Source organism: Antechinus flavipes, chromosome 3 (assembly GCF_016432865.1).
Source record: "Antechinus flavipes isolate AdamAnt ecotype Samford, QLD, Australia chromosome 3, AdamAnt_v2, whole genome shotgun sequence".
Taxonomy (NCBI): Eukaryota; Metazoa; Chordata; class Mammalia; order Dasyuromorphia; family Dasyuridae; genus Antechinus; species Antechinus flavipes.
In genome coordinates, this window is record NC_067400.1 from 578,210,656 (window position 1) to 578,230,505 (window position 19,850).

Sequence of the window (19,850 nt, forward strand, 5' to 3'; positions counted from 1 at the left end):
ATGAAACACCTTGGTGAGAATGCATCTAGAACATGGACTGCTAGAGTTGAGAAGGACCTCAATGATAAAATTCTGATGTTAGAACAGATCTAGGCTATGGATTACTGGCACTGATAAGAACCTAGATTAGATAATAGTGGAGTTGAAAGGGAATTTACAACAAAGGACATGACTATCAGAGTAGAAGGAACCATTTAATCCAAATTATTTCCCTGTCTTTTCTCCCACAATGAAAAGCAGAGGTTTTTCATATTTCCCCAGAAGGAAGGATGGAGGAAAAGAGAAGCCCTACTCCACTGAATAAGAGTTGAAATTGAGAACAGAACTGGGGTATCCTGAATCTTAGCATCACAAAGTAGCCATGCTATTTTTACTTATTAAAATCCAATTTTAGTGGGTTAGCGAGGTGGTGCTGTGAATAGAGCACTGATTCTGGAGTCAAGAGGATCTGATTCAAATCTGACTGCAACACTGTGTGACCCTGGGCAAGTCATTTACCCCAAACTGCCTCAAAAACAGACAAATCCTACTTGGCCTTCAAGGCCCAGTTCAAATATTTCTTCTAAGAAGACAGATCTCTGGAGCCTTTCTCACCAGTCATGTGATCCCTCCTTCTTCTGAATGCCTTTACTGTACCTACCATTCACCAACCCCAAGCCTTGAGATACCCCAGAGTCCCCATTCTATTCTTACTCTTGAGACTATTCCCTGCTTCCCCAGATAGTGGGTCTCAGCCCCCATTCAGCCCCATTGGCTTTAATGCAGATATGGCCAATCACATTGATTCTACGAGGAGTTACCAACAATAATCCTTTCAGGCTATATCATCTGCCCTTGTCTGATCAACTGTGTGATGCATCCTAAAGAGCCCTCTCTCCTAATTAAAATCTAAGTCTCTAGAGGAGAAAGATTCTTTTTTTTGTCCTATTTGTTTCTCCAGTGATTAGCCCATAGTAAATACTTAAGAAATAATTTTGCCTTCATACTGTTTTATAAACATGTATTCTTTCTTTTTTTTAATTTTATTTTTTAAAATTATAATAACTTTTTATTGACAGAACCCATGCCATGGTAATTTTTTTACAACATTATCCCTTGCACTCGCTTCTGTTCCGATTTTCCCCTCTCTCCTTCCACCCCCTCCCCTAGATGGCAAGCAGTCCTATATATGCTAAATAAAACATGTATTCTTTCTAATAGATTATGAGCTTCAGGAGAAAAGTACCTGATTCATCTCTGGCCCTGGACATAATATGTATGTACCAAAACCTGAATCGATATTCCTAACCCAGACATAGTATATTCTCCATAGCAGCTGGGGAAGGTGGGTCTTTATAATTGCCTTGCCTCCATCAGGCTTCTTACTCTAGCCATTCCAATCTCATCTATCCTTTCCCTCCTAAAGCTTCTGGGTGGGATATCCCTTTCCAAAGTTGCCAAGCTAATTCCTGCATAAGGGGAAGAACTTGGTGAGAACAGTTTTTTTTTTAATTATTAAAAAAGATCTTGGGTTCTTAGTGGACTTCATGCTTAATGACTGAACAAGGTGACATGATATCCAATGAAATATTAATAATAATGAGAGCTGAGAGGGATCTTACAACAAAGAACATCCATTTTCAGGCCTAGAAGGAACTATTTAGTCTAACTTAATTCCCTATCTCTTCTCCTTTAGTGAGAAGCATGATGAGATACTGAGATATCCCAATGACTCCACTGTATTTTGTTAGATTAAGTTGTGACACGTTTTAGAAGTTGACAAACTGGAATACTTAGAAGGAAGAGAGAAAGGTTGTTTCTTTAAAAAAGAAACACTTCCTGACACTTAGAGTTGTCTCAGGGAAGGATGGGAGGAAGTGAGTTCCCTGTCACTGCCCTCTGGGAATGGCAACTGAAGACCAGTTGTGGGGGATGACAAAGAAGGACCTCCTGCTCGGGTCCAGGTGAAGGCAAGATGCCCTCCAAGTCCTTTCCAACTCTGACATTCTGGAAGTTAGGAGTGTGTGAAATACTCAGAGGCAAGGGCTGCTTGGAGCTTTAAAGTTTCACCTTCCTCCCCCACCCAGAAGGAGTCAGGACCTCCTTGGGGGTTACGTCTGGGCTCCTCTAAGCTGAGGGAACCACCTGCCTCCTTCCAGCCTCCCTCTCCCCTCCAAGGGCCCGGCTAGGGCAGAGGCAGACCTGAGCACAATGCTGGGAGCCTGCCACCTCCTGGATCAGCTTCAGGGGGGGCTGGTCTAGGGGCCCCACCCAGATCAGGGCACTGAATCTGCCAGAGGGCCGGGAGCCTGTGGAGTGGAATGGAGATGGAGACATGTCGTTAGGGGAAGGGATGGCAGGGCTGGCGGGGAGCGGATGAGGTACCAGAAAGGCAGAGGCGGTTTTCATGGCAATGAGCAAAGTAGCTGATGACTCTGATCAGCTGAGAAAGTCTCGGAGGGCCTTGGGAGACAGTTCCCCTAAGGGAACATTGGGGCATAGACTGCTCGAGAGATTACTCAGTGGATTAGTTTGGAGGCAGGGTCCTCAGTCTCAGTGTGGAGAGGGGGAAGGGAAGAGAGGGTTCAGAGCTAGGAAAAAGTCAAATCTAACCCCATAACATACTCTAAAAAGCCCTGGGTGAACAGAGGGAGAGACCAGGGCTAAATCCTGCTCCAGAAACTTACTGGCTGCCATCCTGAACTAACTGCTTCCCTTCTCTGCTCCTCCTCTTTATCAATGAAATGAGCTGTAACTACTTATGGGGTTATGAGGATCAAGTAGATAGAATGTAAGCATAATGAAAGTCTTAAAGTTTCATAAATGTTAGCTATTATTATTATTAGGAAATGACTTGTATAAGGTCGCCCAGATTAGGATGGTCTTTGTTGGGGAGGGGGGTGGAATATGTGTGTGTGTGAGTGTGATTGTGAGTGTGATTGTGAGTATGATTGTGAGTGTGTATGTTTGTGTGTGTGAGTCCTGGGGATTAGATACCAGGTGACTGGCTGCCCCTATAGGAATGCCCTCTCTGGGATTCTGGTTTCTACAAAGTTTCCTCTATAACATACTGATCATCATAAAAATAATGATCATATGAGGTCTGTCTTGGTGAGGAAAGCATTTTCTATAATCTCGGGGTCCTATAGAATAATAATAACTATTCCACATTTACACGACCCTCTAAGGTTTTTGTAAAATCATGGTATTTGAGTTTCATAACCAGCCTGTGAGGTGAGAGCCAGGACTAACCTCATTTGACAGATGAGGAAACCAATTCAGGGAGGGGACTGATCTGTAAGTGCTAGTAAGTGTGTGAAGCAGGATCCAAACTAAGGTCTCCCTGACTCCAAGTATATTCATCTAGATAGAAATCTTCATTATTATTGTTATTATCGCTGTTTCTAGGAAGGTGGTTCCTAGGGTAGAAAGAATCATGGAATTTAAGATTTAGAATTGGAAGTCATTTTGAAGATCGTCTGGTCCCCAGCTTCTTTAACTATAGTTTGTAACCCCCTATGGGATCTCATAACTGAATATGGGGACTGAGGAAATTATAATTTATTATTCATAAATGTTTGATTTGTTTACCTATTTTATATATCTATATACCCTGGGTCACAGAAAAATTTCCTGGAAGAAAAGGGGTTAAGAGTGGAAAAAAGCTTAAGAAGCCCTGATCTAGTCCAACCTCCCCACCTTCCATTTTAGATGAGAAAATTGAGCTTATAGAAAGGTGTCTTGCCCAAGATCCCCTATAGAGTAATTGGAAGAGTCGGGATTTTGATATAAATAATCTGACTCATTAATCTCCATACTTCCCTCTTTCCCACCATGGTTTTGGGGTTTGTGAACATTGTTGGGACACGGGAACTGTGGAGTCCTTACATTTGGATCTAAGCTTCTGATTAGGGCAGGGAGGGTTGACAAGGGTCTAGTGCCCAGGGGCAACATACCATGTTGTGAATAGTAGAAGGGGAAGTCTCCCAAATGTGTGGAGAAGGTGGGCAGGGCCAGGAGCCCCCCAGGAGGAGCGTTCCATAGCAGCCAGGGCCGGGAGGCTGCTCTAAAGATCCGGTCTCTGATGATCTGTGGAGGAAGTCATGAGTACATTCATCTCTTTAGAACCATGAAGCTTCCAAAGTGCCCCCTCCAGACCACCTTGTGAGAGGCAGATGGTGAGCACCAGACCCCTCCTTTTAAACACAAGAAATTGGAACTTCAGAAAGCTTGAGTAATTTTCCCAAAGTAATGCAGCTAGCAATTGTCAGAGTCTGCCTGAGAAAGGATTTTAAATTCTGGCTCTGCTGCTGACCACCCATGGGGTTTTGGGTTCCATTTTTTATTTTTAACTAGATCTGTGATTTTATCAGTAAAGGAACTGGCTAGTGAGAAAACTCGCAGGCCCAGTACAGATGAACACTACATAGGCTGGATAATCTCAGGGCACCAAGAAGCTATAAGACTTGCCATGTGTCAGAGTCTCATTGCTCTTTTCCCTAAGAAGAGATAACAGATTCAAGGCAATTCCAATAGATTTCTGATAGAGCCATCTGCACCCAGAAGAAGACTGAATGTGGATCACAGCATAGTATTTTCACCTTTTTTGTTGTTGCTTTTATTTGCTTGCTTTTTTCTCATTTTTTCCCCTTTTGATCTGATTTTTCTTATGCAGCATGATAAATGTGGAAATGTTTAGAAAAATTATACATATAACTATATTGGATTATTTGCTTCTAGGGGAGGGGAGAGAGGGAAGGCAGGGAGAAAAATGTGGAACAAAAGATTTTGCAAGGGTGAATGTTGAAAATTATCTTTGCATGTATTTTGAAAAAAAAAACTATTATTGTTTTTTTAAAAAGGAGAGACATCAGAGGAAAAAAACTGGCCTAAAAGAACAGATCATTCATTAGTTATGATAATGTTTAGATGATAACTTCTTATAATAATCTAAAGCTGAACATTTTCGAACAATCCCATTGGTGCCCCTGCAGCCTAAGAAGGGGGTGAAATCTGTGTTCCCCCAAACCACTGTCAGGCTAAAAGAGGGAGGGCTACAGGACAGGAATCTCCTCACCCCCAACCTGCCCCATCCCCTTCAGGCCCGGCCTCACCTCGAGTGTGCTGTGGACAATCTTCTCCACCGAAGAGAAGTAGGCGTCCCACAAGAACTGGGTTTGCTGGCGGAGGGCAAGGACCCGGGCCGGGGGCAGCCCCTGGAGGACTGACCTGATCTGAGGGACCACACAGAGAAATTCAAGGAAGGACAGGCCAGGATCTAGGCTGGAATCTAGGCCCAGCTCCATCACTTTGTCACAATTCGCTGCTCTCTGGCAGGGGGAAGGAGGCATCTGGGGACTAGCGCTCACTTGTCTCCACACTCTACGAGCCAACTCCGAGACTCGGCCCTCCCAACTTTCTCCAGCCCATTCTTAGATTCCTCCTAACTCCTGTGCATCATCTCAGCCAGAACTGGGGAAAACCAACACATATTAATAATGGCCTTCAGTTTCCATAAGCACGAAATTTACTAATGATTTTAAAGGCCCTTTCCAGCTCTAAAAATCTGTAATATTATAAACAATAACAATGGCTCCCTTTTCTATATAAGCTTAAGGTATGCAAAGTAGTTTCCTTAAAATGCCTCTTGACATAGGAAAGACAAGTATTATTATTCCCATTTTACAAATGAGAAAACTGAGGGCCAGAGAGCTAAGTGATTTTCCTAAGATCATACAGCTAGTGAATGTCAGAAGTAGAACCCAAAGTTCCTGATTCCAGGTCTGTATTCTCCAGTTCAGACAAGCTGTGTTCTAAGGACTTTCCCAGCTCTGACCTCCTGGGTTCTAAGGGCCCTCCCAGCTCTGACCTCCTGGGTTCTAAGGACCCTCCAAGCTCTGACATCCTGGGTTCTAAGGGCCCTCCCAGCTCTGACATCCTGGGTTCTAAGGGCCCTCCCAACTCTGACATCCTGGGTTCTAAGGGCCCTCCCAGCTCTGACCTCCTGGGTTCTAAGGGCCCTCCCAGCTCTGACCTCCTGGGTTCTAAGGGCCCTCCAAGCTCTGACATCCTGGGTTCTAAGGGCCCTCCCAGCTCTGACATCCTGGGTTCTAAGGGCCCTCCCAACTCTGACATCCTGGGTTCTAAGGGCCCTCCCAGCTCTGACATCCTGGGTTCTAAGGGCCCTCCCGGCTCTGACCTCCTGAGTTCTAAGGGTCCTCCCAGCTCTGACATCCTGGGTTCTAAGGGCCCTCCCGGCTCTGACCTCCTGAGTTCTAAGGGCCCTCCCAGCTCTGACCTCCTGGGTTCTAAGGGCCCTCCCAGCTCTGACCTGCTGAGTTCTAAGGGCCCTCCCAGCTCTGACATCCTGGGTCTAAGGGCCCTCCCAGCTCTGACATCCTGGGTTCTAAGGGCCCTCCCAGCTCTGACATCCTGGGTTCTAAGGGCCCTCCCAGCTCTGACATCCTGGGTTCAAGGGCCCTCCAAGCTCTGACATCCTGGGTTCTAAGGGCCCTCCAAGCTCTGACATCCTGGGTTCTAAGGGCCCTCCAAGCTCTGACCTCCTGAGTTCTAAGGGCTCTCCAGCCCTGACATCCTGTGTTCTAAAGGCCCTCCCAGCTCTGACCTCCTGGTTCTAAGGGCCCTCCCAGCTCTGACCTCCTGGTTCTAAGGGCCCTCCCAGCTCTGACCTCCTGGGTTCTAAGGGCCCTCCCAGCTCTGACCTCCTGGGTTCTAAGGCCCTCCCAGCTCTGACCTCCCGGGTTCTAAGGGCCTTCCCAGCTCTGACCTCCTGGGTTCTAAGGGCCCTCCCAGCTCTGACCTCCTGGGTTCTAAGGGCCCTCCCAGCTCTGATCTCCTGAGTCATTGTGGATTCTAAGGACCCTTCCAACTCTTATATCCTGTGTTCTAAGGTCTCTCCTAGCTCTAACAGTGTTCTATGACACCCAGGTCTAGACATCTAGATCTGTTGTCCAAATGGTCCCATTTCCAATTCAATCTTCAAAATAATGATCATCTGCTAAGTGAGATGAGCAGAACCAGGAGATTATTATACACTTCGACAACGATATTGTATGAGGATGTATTCTGATGGAAGTGGATTTCTCTGACAAAGAGACTTAACTGAGTTTCATTGGAGAAATGATGGACAGAAACAGCTACACCCAAAGAAGGAATACTGGGAAATGAATGTGAACTATTTGCATTTTTGATTTTCTTCCCGAGTTATTTTTACCTTCTGAATCCAATTCTCCCTGTGCAGCAGGAGAACTGTTCGGTTCTGCAAATATGTATTGTATCTAGGATATACTGCAACATATTTAACATATATAGGACTGCTTGCCATCCTGGGGGGGGGAGGGAGGAGGGAGGGAGGGGAAAAAACGAAACATAAGTGATTGCAAGGGATAATGTCGTGTAAAAATTATCCTGGCATGGATTCTGTCAATACAAAGTTACTATTAAATAAAATAAAATTTAAAAAAAAAAATAATGATCATCTAGGATTCCCTTTTATCCATTCCTTCATGTTCTTCCTCTGGCACATACCACTGAGAAGTAGCTTACTACATTAGCTTAGACTTGGAACCTTGGCTCTCATTTACTCCAATTGTCTCTCTTCAGAGATGAGGAAACTGTCGATAAGGGGAAGGAAAATAACCTGTCCAGCGTTAAACACATTCCCAGCACCTAACAGGTGGCCAGTCTAACCAGAGAATCCCTCCTACAACCTCCCTTATGGTTGCCCTTCCACTTTGGCTTGAAGACTGTCAGTGGGGAGAAAAGAGACTGCCTTGGAAAGACCTTCATCCTACTGTGGGGCTGCTCTGAATTTGAGAAAGGTTTTTGAGCTTCAGCTTATCTCTCTGACCCTTCTGCCCCTTGCTCTGGGCTCCTTTTCCATATCATGACCCTTTAAATCTCATGTATTCCAAGTTTTCTCTAATCTGTAAGTCTGGGCTGAGCATGGATCTAGTTCTTCTACCCATCCTCAACTGGCCTGATCTTGTGACTCTTTCCTTTTCCAGAAATTCTCTAGCTGATCATCACCTTCCTAAAATGTATTGCCCAGAATGAAACATAGCACAGCTTGATAATGGGCTATTGGACCAGGGCCACCCTAGTTCTGGATTTTATGTCTCTCTCATGAAGTCTTGAGGGGCAGTTGAACTGAAGAACTGGAGTTAGGAACACCCGAGTTCAACTCCAGCCTCTCATACTTATTAACTGTATGAGCTTGGTCAGATCCCTTTATCCTGTTTGCCTCAGTTTCCTCATCTGTAAAATGACCTGGAGAAGGAAATGGCAACCATTCCAGTATCTTTGCCAAGAAAACCCCAAATGGGGTCATGAAAAGTTGGACAGGACTGAACAACACAATGAAGTCCAACCTCACATTAGTTTTTATTAGCTGCTACATCCCTCAGCTGATTTATATTAACCTTACCACCCACTCAGCCCCCTAGATCTTTTTTTAACTGCTCTCTAGTTAAACCTCTGCTAGCTAATTAACATTTACGAATTTTGTTTTGTGAACCCTACTCTAAGACTTCACGTTTATCCCAACTAGGTGATACAGTGAATAGAACTGGAATCAGGAACTCCTAAGTTCAAATGCAGCTTTAGTCACTGGAAAAATCACTTAGATGCTTTCAGCCTCAGTTTCCCCATATGTAAAGTGAAGGTAATAATAGCACCTACTACCTCCCAGGGTTGTTGTGAGGATAAAATGAGATAATATTTGTAAGGATCTTTGGAAACCTTAAAATACCATATAAATGCTAGCTATTATCCTAATTAAATTTAATCATATCATCTCTGACCCCCTATTTTAGCCTGTCTCTGTCATCTAGTGCATTCCCTCTAATTCTTAATTAGAGGCAGAGTCAGTATAAGAACCCAGGTGTTCTGATTCCAGGTCAGAGCTCTTTTTGGCTTCTTCATGCCCTCAAGATTCAAGATATCCCACAAGTAGCACTCCTAAGCAGTCTGGGCCAGATTAAAATGTAACTGAGAAATATTTGATAAAATAATAATTTAATACAATATTGAATAATGTTAAGTAAAATATTTAACTTGTCTAATAAATAGTGAATGAAGCAATTAATAAAACACAATAGAACATAGGTAATGTTAATACATGATTTTCTAAATCAATCTGCAGCAGGCAGATTGACCCCATTTTTATTTGGCTTCGCCCCTGGGCTAACTGACTCTGTCTCTGTCCTTTCATGTCCAAGCGTTTGATCCCAGTGGTGCTCTGCGGAAAGGAGGGAGCTCCAATAGCTGCTGCCCTTAAAAGATAATTATGGGTCATCGGTCTCCCGTGTCTCTGGGAAAGCAGCCTCTCCTAGTCGCCCTTACCTGAAGCAGGTGCCTCTCATCGATGATGATGGCTGCGGTACCCCAGTCAATGACCTCAGCGAAGGGGAGCTCCCAGCCCCTCCTCAGCAGCACAGGGACACATCCTGCCTGGAAGGAGAGCAGGAAAGGGGGAGGTCATCAGAGGAGGCCCCAGACTCTCCTCCTGTCACTGGTGGTGGAATGGGACAGCTCATGCAGAGTTCACTGATTGGAGGACAAGGATGTGCGAGAATGCTCCAGTCTCCTGTAGTTCTAATGCCCCGAGACAAGAGGGAGGGTGGTCAGTGCCTGCAGGAGGCCAGTTCTTCCCAGGGCTCGGGATTTCTCAGGTATAGCCTCAGCCAGACACTCCAAATACAGATTAGAAGGCACTTAGTGGGCCCCCTTCTAGAAACAAGACTACTCTACAGAGTCTAGGCAAGGGGAAAGAACAGAGAGTCTGGCATCTGGATTCTAGTTTGGCCACTGAGTCTGGGGTCTCGGTTTCCCATCTGTTAAAGGCCGGGCTTGGCTGTATCATCTCTAAGTCATGCTTGGCGAGCTCAGACGATGGGGAACTCGCTGCCCCTGCGAAGGCAGCCCTAGCTGTCAGCCAGCTTTTTTCTGTTGATGGAGGTGAGCTCGGAATCTTCCACCCCAGCATCCTCTCCCTGTCTCCCTAGTTCTGCCTGCCGGGGCCGGACAGAACAGCTCTCCTCCCCCTCACCCTTCAGCTCCTCGGGGCCTTCTCTTTGGCCGAACTTCCCGAGCCCCCTCGTGAGACCCTCACAGAGCACATTTGCCATCCTCTCCTCTGAAGGACGGTCTGTGCAGCCTGAAACCCGGCCCTCGGAACCCAACGCTCCGGACGTGCTCTGGCCCAAGCAGGACTGAGTCCCTGAGACCGGACGCTGCTTTTATTACCCCGTAGCACTATAGCTTTGGGAGATACCAGGTCACTGGCCGGTTCCTACTGAGCACGTGATGCCCTGAAGCCTCCAACTCTGGAAGCTGCTGGCGTGGGGGATGGGGAGAAGCTGGGGAAAGGGAACACTGTGGTACCTTCAGGGCCTGCAGGAGACGGAAGGAGCCCACGTGGCAGTTCGGGGGGATGAAACAGAAGGTAGAGTTGTGCAGGCCGTTTCGCTCCTCAGACCTAAGGGACAGACATTGAGCCTTGCTGAGGTGATCTTTCTCCTCCCCCTCTCCCCAGCCCTGGGGAGACCCCAGGAGAGCCACACACAGAGGACCCTCTGTCTCCCTGAAGCCGTGGGAATGCTTGGGAAAGAGCTTGTTGACTTGACCTCTGAACTCTACTCCTCATCGCCCCCCCCTCCACACACACAGGCCCCCCACCTGAGTAATCAGTCCTGATCCCCAAGTCCAGCCCGAGCCCCCCCCACTCCTCAGTGGCCCACACTATGAAAGGCCTTTCTGTACACGTTGAGGACACACTCCCCTCAGCCCTCGACTATCCCTAACTTCCCCCTCCCCCGGCTCAGCAACCACACAGGCAGCCTGTGTTGCCTACACAGGCCCACTCTGTTCCCTGGGACAAGGTATATGGGTGTGAGGGGGGGGGCTCATGCGTCTGTTAAGGGGCCCAGCAACCTCACCCAGAGCCTGCCCTCCCCTGGGCTCATCATCCCCAAGCGAGGACGCCTGAGATGAGCACTTCGATAAGGACACAGGGAAGTCCCAGAGGCACCAGAGCCCCTCTGGCCACGGGGATCTCAGGAATGGGGGTGGGGGGACCTGCCTAGGCTTCAGCCATCCCCAAAGACCTGAGGACCTGGGTCCTGCCGACAGAATTCCTTTGGGAGAGTCCTAGGGACAAGCGCTCTCCAACCTCACCCTGCACACAGCTGCGTGTGGAAATCAACCATGAACTCCAACCTTCTCTCCCAATTTTCCAATAATGATAGAAAATGACTATTTTTATACAGCTCTTTAAGGCTTAGAACATGATATTTTCTCAATACCATTGTGAAGCAGGCATTTCAAGAACTATTATTCCCATTTTATAGATGAGGAAACTGAGGTTCAGAGAGAAGTAGTCCAAAATCACACAGCTGGCAAAGGCCAGATCATAGAATTTGGGTTGGGAAGAATCTTGGAGATTATCTTCTTTTTTCACTTTTTTTTACATATTTTTATTTATTTATATATTTTTTGTTTTATAGGGAAGTAGATGCAGTACCAGTAACTTACCCAAGTTACCTAGCTGGCACATTGCCTAGGATTTGAACTCAGATTCTCTAACTAAAGCCAGTGTTCTTATACTATAGCAGGAAGAGAGAGGGACGGTACAGAACCCTCACATCAAAGAGAACAGGGCGTGTGAGAGGTGGAAAAAATGGGTCACCCAATTTCTGGCCCCATGGCTACCAGCAGTTCTAGCCCAACCAGCGACGAGCAGGGTGGGGGAGAGGAAGGAGATTTGTGAGGGGAGTGGGGGGCCTCAGGGAAAGAGTCTGGTCTTCCAGCCCCACCCTCTGGAGAAAAACCTGTTTTGGCAGCCTTGACTGGTCCCTTCAGAGGCTGGGAAACAGGAACGGGAGCTTGCTACCAGCTCCTCCCAAGAGCTCTATGACCCACCAAGCCTACGGCTGAGTGGTTGGGCTGGGCTGGGGGAAGAGGAAGGAGGAGGGGGCTGGGAATTGGCTCTTTCTCTGGCTAAGCTTATTTACCTGGAGCTCAGAAGAATTCCATTCGGAGTATATGGCTTCTCTGTTGATCTCTGGTCTGTTGCCTCTGGCTTGAGGGAAACTGAGGCAAAGACCACCCATGTCATCACAAAGCCAATCCAAAGCAAAACCAAACTGGGAGGTTTCTCTTGAAATTTGGAGGGAAATAAAAAGGTCCTGGCCAAAGGCTGCATCACTGAATTCCTCGTAGAGAACAACTCCTCTGTCACTTTGAGTTTGAAAGAATTATCTGGGGCATTGAAAGGGGACCTGTCTAGGGTCATACAATCAATATGTAAGAGATGGATCTTGAACTCAATTCTTCCTGATTCCAATTCTGGCCTTCAACTACTCTATTATAATGTCATATTTGAAATAAATCTATAACCTATCCAGCTCTGACCTCCTGGGTTCTAAGGCCCTCCTAGCTCTGACCTCCTGGGTTCTAAGGGCCCCCCCAGCTCCGACACTGAGTTCTAAGGGCCCTCCCAACTCTGACACTGTGTTCTAAGAGCCCTCCCAGCTCTGACATCTTTCCCTTTGATACTCTTGTAATTCTTGTAAGCATCAAAAGATCTGAGTTCAAATCCCATTTTTGAAAACTTCCTACTTGTTTGGGAAGTCATTTAACCTCCCTGGGTCTCAGTTTCCTGATCTCTAAAAGGAAAGGAAGAGACTAAATGGCCTTGAATATCCTTGTCAGCATTAGACCTAGTTCCTTGTTCTCAAGCCCTTCCCAGTTCTGGACTCTAGATGCTGGGATACCCTTCAGTTCTGACATTGTGACCTCTAGGGGCCCTCTAGGTGGCAAAATTAATAGAGATCTGGCCTTGGAGTCGGGAAAACCTGAGTTCAAATCCAGCTTCAGGAATTCAGGAGTTGGCCAGGGCAACCAACCACTGTCTGCCTCAGTTTCCTCAACTGTAAAAAAAGGAATAATAATAGCCCTTACCCCCAAGGTTGTTGTGGGGATCAAATGAAAGAAAATTTATAAAGCACTTAATGCTTGGCACATGGTAGGTGCCTAATAAATGCTTGTTTCCTTCTCAACTCTAACATTCTATGTCCTAAACCTATGTTGTTGACTTTACTCAGAGGGGAACAAACTGATCTAACTTCTTACCCACGGACACTTCAATAACAGCTAAGTTATATTTATGGATAGAACTATAACAGGTTAGTAAATACAGCTGAAGCTATTTGGGAGTGTCCTAACCACTAAGCATGATAACCACATTTTGTACCCAAACTCTCCCCCATAACCCCATCCGAGACAGGCAGGTACGTGCCCCAGGACAATGACCCTGACTGTTCTTTGGAATGAGTTGGGCAGACTTCCTGGAGGAGGTGGGATTTCTGGAACCACGAACTCCCCTTTCCTCCATCTAGAGGGGATCAGGGCTCTTTAACAGAACCTGATCCTAAATAACCCCAGAGCCCTGTGGGTACTTGGCCCCATGGTGAATTCCTGGGAGAGAGATGGGGAGCCCAGAATAGCTGGCCTCCATTACTTTGACAGAGAGAGGGGTAGGGAGGACAAGGGAGGGAGGAAAGAGGGAGTACTTGAGGTTTGCCAGGTTCCAGTTGGCCTAGTCCTGGGGGAAAGCCACTATCCCCAGAGTCCTTGAGTGACCCCAGGGAGGCATGAATTTAACCATTCCCCTACAAGTCAGCTGTAGGAGGCTCTAAGGACTGACTAGTCAGCCTCCTCCTGCTCCAGCCAGGAATGGTCATCTCTCTCCTTCCAAGTAAAGTGGAGGCCTCTCTTTTCTGCAAAAATTACCAGTCTGCAAAGCTCCTCAAGGAAGGAATTCTTTCAAGTCTAACCCTGAGGGTCTTAACTCTTTGTGTTTCACAGACTCCTTTCAGCAATCCATTGAAGGTTATAGACTCCTTCTCAGCGTGCTTTTAAATGTTTAAAATAAAATGCAAGGGACATCTAGGTGGCACAGTGAATAGAGAACAGAGCTGGGGTCAGGAGGGCCTGATTTCAAATCCAGCCTCAAACATTTACCATCTAGATGGCCCTAAACAAGTCACTTCAACCTGTTTGCCTCAGTTTCCCCATCTGTAAAATGAGCTGGAAAAGGAAATGGCAAACCACTCCAGTATTCTGCCAAGAAAACCCCAAATGGAGTTACAAAGGGTTGAATAGGACTAAACAAGAATGTTGTTGAGGAACTAGAAAGCATATCAGATGGAGCACCAAGCCTGAGTTAGGAAATTCTGAGTTCAAATCTGACTTTAGACACTTACTAGCTGTGTGATCCAGATTGCCTCCAATAAATAAATAAGATGCATGGGATTGCAAGAATTATTTTGAAATACTAAAACCATTTTTAAAGTTCACATTCCAAATTAAGAACTCCTGAATTCCAATCCAAACTTTTCATTTTATAAAAGAGTTTCAGGGAAATTAAGTGATTCGCCCATCATTTCACACTTAGGAGTCAGAAGTAGAATCCGAATCCCTTCCTGACTTTAAATAGAGCATTTCTTCTAATACTTGAGGCCTGATTTCGCTCTTTTCTTGACTTCTCTAATAACAAACCATTTAGTTTTCCTCCAACTTCTCTGACCATCCCTTCTTGGCCTTTCACTGGTTCTTCCATCTCCTCCAATAGGAATATCATAAATGTGGATATTCCTAAGGATATATCTGTCCTTGAACTCTGTCTTTCAATCTCATACAACCTCAGAGCTGGATGGTGCCCCAGAAAGCACCCCAAAAGGAGTCCCTATTTAAAACACATTCGGAAAAATGCTCCTTCAACCTCTCCTTGGAGCCTTATTGCCTTCTTGAAGCAGCCCATACCCCTCTGAGAAAGTTTTAATTGTTAGAAAGTTTTCTTCTAGAACTTAACATATATTGAACTACTTAGTGTTTAGGGGAGGTTGTGGGGGAAGGAGAGGGAGAAAAAAATTTTGGAACACATGGTTTTGCAAGTGTAAATGTTGAAAACTATTTATATATGTGTTTTGAAAATAAAATTTTTTATTAAAAAAAGTGTTCTTTCACACATTAAGATCAAAATCTGCCTTTCTATAAGTTCCTTTCCTTACTTCTAGTTCTGCCCTAGAACAAATCTAATCCCCCATATGATGGTCCTACTCAATAGTTTTTCCAATACAGCTTATTTTCATTTTAATTGAGTTCCACCATGAATAAAGCTGAGTTCCAGCTCTGACCTCTCTCATTTAGCTATAAAAAGGCAAATTATTACCATTACTATTATTCCAGATCCACATGTTCAGCTGCCTACTGGACAGCTCCACCTAGATGTCCCTTGGGCACATTAAATTCAATATGTCCTAAACTGGACTAAATTATCTTTCATTCCCCAAAATAACTTCCTCCTCCTAGCTTTGCTACTCTGGCCATTCTCCCAGGCTCCCACCCTGTCATCTTTAATCGCTTTTGCTTCCTCTTCAGCCTTTATCTGAGTCTTCCCTTCTCCAAACTAAGCATTCCCAATTCATTAAACTGATCTTTAAATCGACTGAACTCATGGCCTCTCAACATCAAGGTTGCCCTGCTTTGAACACTCTTTAGGTTATCATTGTCCTTCTTAAATTGTGCCAAAAACTGAACACAGTACTCCAAATGTTGTTTGATGAGGACAGAGAACAGAGAGACCATCATCTTCCTATTCCTAGAAACCCTACCTCTCCTTACAAAGTCCAAAATTCAAATGACTTTTTTTGACACCTCATCATACTGCTGACTAGTATAGAGCTTACACTCCATTAAAACTCCCAGATCTATTTAATTTTTCATGTCTTATACTTTTCTGCACCCTGTAGAGGCTGGCAAAGAGCCTGGTACATAATATGTGCTAGGTCACATCAACAACTCCATATTTTTATAGCCATCTGCAATTTACAAAACTATTTTTCTCACCTTCCTATTGAATAACACAAATATTATTATCATGCCCATTTTACAAATGAGACAATTGAAGTAAAGTTTTTTTTTGTGTGTGTGTGTCCAGGATCACACAGCTAGAAAGTGTTAGAACAGAAATTCAAGCCTAGATCTCCTGATTCCAAATTTTTTGCTCTTCCCATGACACTGGTCCACACTTGTTGACCAGTTGTTGATTTTTGATTGGTTGCAAGTGATTCTGAGGCTCATAGAATTAAAAAAAAAACTTTAGGAATTGGAAGTGACCCTCTGGTCCAATCTATACCTGAAAAAAAAGAATACTGTCTATAATAAGTGATCATCCAGTCACTTAGAGACCTCCAATGGAAGAAAAGATTACTTTAGCATTTTCCAAAGCCATTCATTCATTCCTTCAATGAAAACATCTTCCAGTTGGCACGTGGACATCAGTGAAATCGAAGAATTCTCTCTGGAGAGTTATTCAGGTCCTTCTCTGATAGCTGGGACAGGAATGGACTGGATTGGGAAGACCCTTCCCTCCCCTCACTTTCACCTATCCCCAAAGTTGGACTAAGGGTCAGTTTTAGTGGAGAATTTGATGAAGGAAAGGACACTAGGCTTGGGATGAAAGAATTCCAAAGGCCTTGGGTTCAAATTCTTAATCTGCCACATCTGGGCCTTAGTTTTCTAATATATAAAATGAGAGAACTTAACTTAGATTAAGATTTTTTCTAGTTAGAAGGAAACACTCTTCCTTCCTTAAAATGCTTGGGGATATTTTCATTCCCAAGCATGTTACTTTTGCTTTTCATACTTCACTTTCCTCTGGTGAAGGAAGGGAAGATGATCACTGTGGTCATTCTTATACCCCTTGGAGGAGGAGGAGGTCTGCTTGGAGTCCCCCATTCCTCAGTAGGGAGGAGTGGGGACAGGATCTGACTGTCACAGCTTTTGATGCCTAAAAGAGTTCAAGACTAAACATTTTAATATGATTTTTCAGAGGCCACCCCACACATTCCCTTGCCTATTTTATATGTAAATCTGAGGAATTGAGGTATTGGGGTGGGGGAAGAGGGGTAGGAATCTAAAGTAGGAATAAAGCAATCATTTCCCTTGTTTTTAAAGTTCGGGGAGAAAAACTGTAAGCTTTATAAGTTCTCTCTAAGAGAACTATTCATCTTTGTATCTCCCTTAGTTCTTAGCCCTGCAGGCCATAAACAGTGGTGCCTTATTAAATATTTGTTGAATTGAATTGACAGAGAGTCTACAATCTGTTCTTTTGGCCACACCTTTTGAGGTCTCACTGCCTGGATTGAAATTTTCCCTAAACTCTACAAATCATAGGATCATAGAACTGAGAGTGGGAAAAAGATTTTGAAGAACCTCTAATTCAGTTATTTTATAGCTGGGAAAATTGAAGCCCAGAGGGGCAACTGATTTGCCCAAAGTCACACAGCTAAAAAGTTACCAATTTGGGATTCCACCACTGGTTCCTTGACAAATTCAGATTTTGGTGTTCCCCCCTCCCCCCGCCCCATTACTCCCTGATATCCTTCAGTACTATTCGGATTAATTTCTCTTGTAAGATCCTCTTCTCCTAGTCCCATCTCCCTGTCTCCCTCCAATCTCCCCTTTTTTGTCTGTGGCTACTCAGCGTATTCAAGAAGTATGTGGGAAGTAAAAGGAGAGGCAGGACTTACTGTTCCATGGCGTGGTCCTGCTTACATGGCCCGTCCCTGTAGCCTTTGATGGTCTCGCCATGGTGATCACTGGGGTTCAAGATAGCATTCTGGTCCCGTTGGATGGAAGAGCCAGTGCCCCACATGTCTAACTGGCCTTCAAAGGCCAAGAGGTCCTCTCCAGGAGGGGGGATAAGATGGACCAGTTGGCTTCGACTCCCACCCCTCTGTGGGTAGCTCTGGGGGAGGAAGGGGAGGGAGACATCAAAGCCAAGCCTGAAGGTCTCTGGTGTGGGGCTGGCTCTGGCCACCATGGCCTGCCCGGGATCAAAGTCCAGTCCAGGCCAAGAGTCAGGGTGGAGCTGAAAAATGAGATGATTCCGCCCTCCATTCCACAGCGGGAGCAGCTGGGGATCCAGGGCATCCCCTGGGAGGACAAAAAGGCAAGCTTCCTCAGGGTTGGCTGTGTGGTAGTGGGAGCCCTCAATGGAAGCCAGAACTTTATGATGAAGTTCGGAGATGGGCTGGGTCAGCCCAGTGGGGTACACAAACACCTTGAAGTCTTGACTCTGGCACCTGGAAGTATCAAAACATGTCTCCATGAGGCAGCCAAGCTTCTGGCTCCGCCATTGATGGGTGCTACAGGAGGGTGGGCAGGTTCTTTGCTCAGCTCCTCAGGCCCCACAAAACTCGGTAGAAGCCCCTGATCTAGCCACTGGGGCCAGTTGGTCAGCGTCCTGGGTCTGAGGCCAGGGAGGATGGCAAGCTTTCGGAATCGAGGAGCCCCTAAGAGGAGAAGGAGCAGCCAGGAGGCTGAAAGTATCAGCCAAAGATATTTCCTCCTCCTGGACTGCATATGTCCATTAGATTACCTGGGATCAGGTGGGAAGGTATGCAAGAGGGAGGGATGCTGTGCAGTAAGGGGGTTTCACAGAGGCGGAAGGTAGGAAAAAAAAAAAAGCAATGTCCATTTAGTTCCCCTCCTCTACCTGAAAGGGCCTGCTCCAATCCAGTCCTCCATCTTTCTCTCCCTGCTCTCTATGGCACAGGACGCTGCTGCCTTGGTCACAGAGATTGAGCCAAATGCCTTTTGTCTCATCTACCTCCCAGGTCCCAGGGCACCTGCCCGATCTGATGCAACTCGGAACCAGGTCAGTGCCGGGGAGAATTACGGGATGGGCAGAGAGCAGAGACAAGTCTTCACTTCATGAGTGAGTATACAGGGGCAACTGTCACAGTTCTCCACTCTCAAAGAATCCAAATAAACGAAAGACTCGGTGATCTAACCTAGCCTTCTTATTGTGAAGACGAGCGGGGAAAGAGAGAGATTCAGCGGCTTGCCTAGGGTCAGGCAGTAACTTACTGACTGAGCTGGGACTTTAACCCTTTGATTTCCTTCACTTAGAGAGGTTTCCTTTTAGCCCGTGGAGAACTGGAGGTCTCCCCCAACAGGGAGTAGAACCCCCTTCCAGAACAGGCTCTAGCCAGGACTCCCAAGTCCAGGGCGCTAAGTGGGGTGAAGAGCCCCGGCTCTGATCTCCTCCTCCGTGACCGCCGGGTCCACGGGGACCTGCCCCAGCAGGAGCGACGCTCACGCTTCCCCGTGGTTCCAGGAATGCCGCCTTAGGGATGAACCTCTGGACCACGGCACCGCCACGAAGAAACTATCTCCCGGGGGGGCAGTGTCAGTGACCCCCTCCGCCCGACTGCTCGCACCCCTGCCCCCGACCCCGGCCCGGGCCCTTCTTTTTCTGTCTACAGGGAGCGCCCTTCTCTCGCGGGCAGCGGGCTGCCTCCCGCCGCCTGAGTTCGCCTCCGCCGCCTCGGTTCTCTCCGGCAGGTTCGGTCACCACCTCCGCTGTCCCTCCGCAGGCTGCTGGAATCTCGGGCTCCCAGGGCCCCCAGATGCTCGCGCTAGAGCGGCCCCTCCGGAGCCGCTGCCGCCGCCTGCCCGCGTCCAGCTGCCCGCCCGCCCGCCCGCTCCCCGGCTCCGGCTGCTGCTCGGACGTCGGCTCCGGCTCCCAGCCCCTCCGACCGCCGGGCAGCTGCGCTTCCTCTAAAACGCACCCCCTCTCGGAGCGCCCACCCAGCTCCTCCTGCGGGCCCTGATTGGCTCTGCATCCAGAGAGGCGGAGCCTCCGAGTAACCCCTTCGCAGCCAGCCTCTGACCCCCGCGGAGAGCGCTGTCCGCCCGGGGCTGCCCACAGACGGCCTGCGCTCCCCTCGTCCTCGCCCCGGATCCTCCCGGTCCCAGCCTTCCTGCTCGTACGAGCAAAG

At 46.8% G+C, this 19,850-nt stretch overlaps 1 protein-coding gene across 1 annotated transcript in view; it reads right to left on the reverse strand.

Moving 5' to 3' along the window:
- The window catches only part of EXTL1 (exostosin like glycosyltransferase 1), a 28,844-nt gene extending 9,305 nt beyond the window's left edge, over positions 1-19,539 (reverse strand). The window contains 7 exon segments of the mRNA XM_051988165.1: positions 2,182-2,288; positions 3,936-4,068; positions 5,094-5,213; positions 9,343-9,450; positions 10,384-10,477; positions 17,595-18,181; positions 18,184-19,539. Coding sequence (XP_051844125.1) covers positions 2,182-2,288; positions 3,936-4,068; positions 5,094-5,213; positions 9,343-9,450; positions 10,384-10,477; positions 17,595-18,181; positions 18,184-18,429 — 1,395 coding nt within the window. The 5' untranslated portion in view covers positions 18,430-19,539.
- Positions 19,540-19,850: the final 311 nt, after the last annotated feature.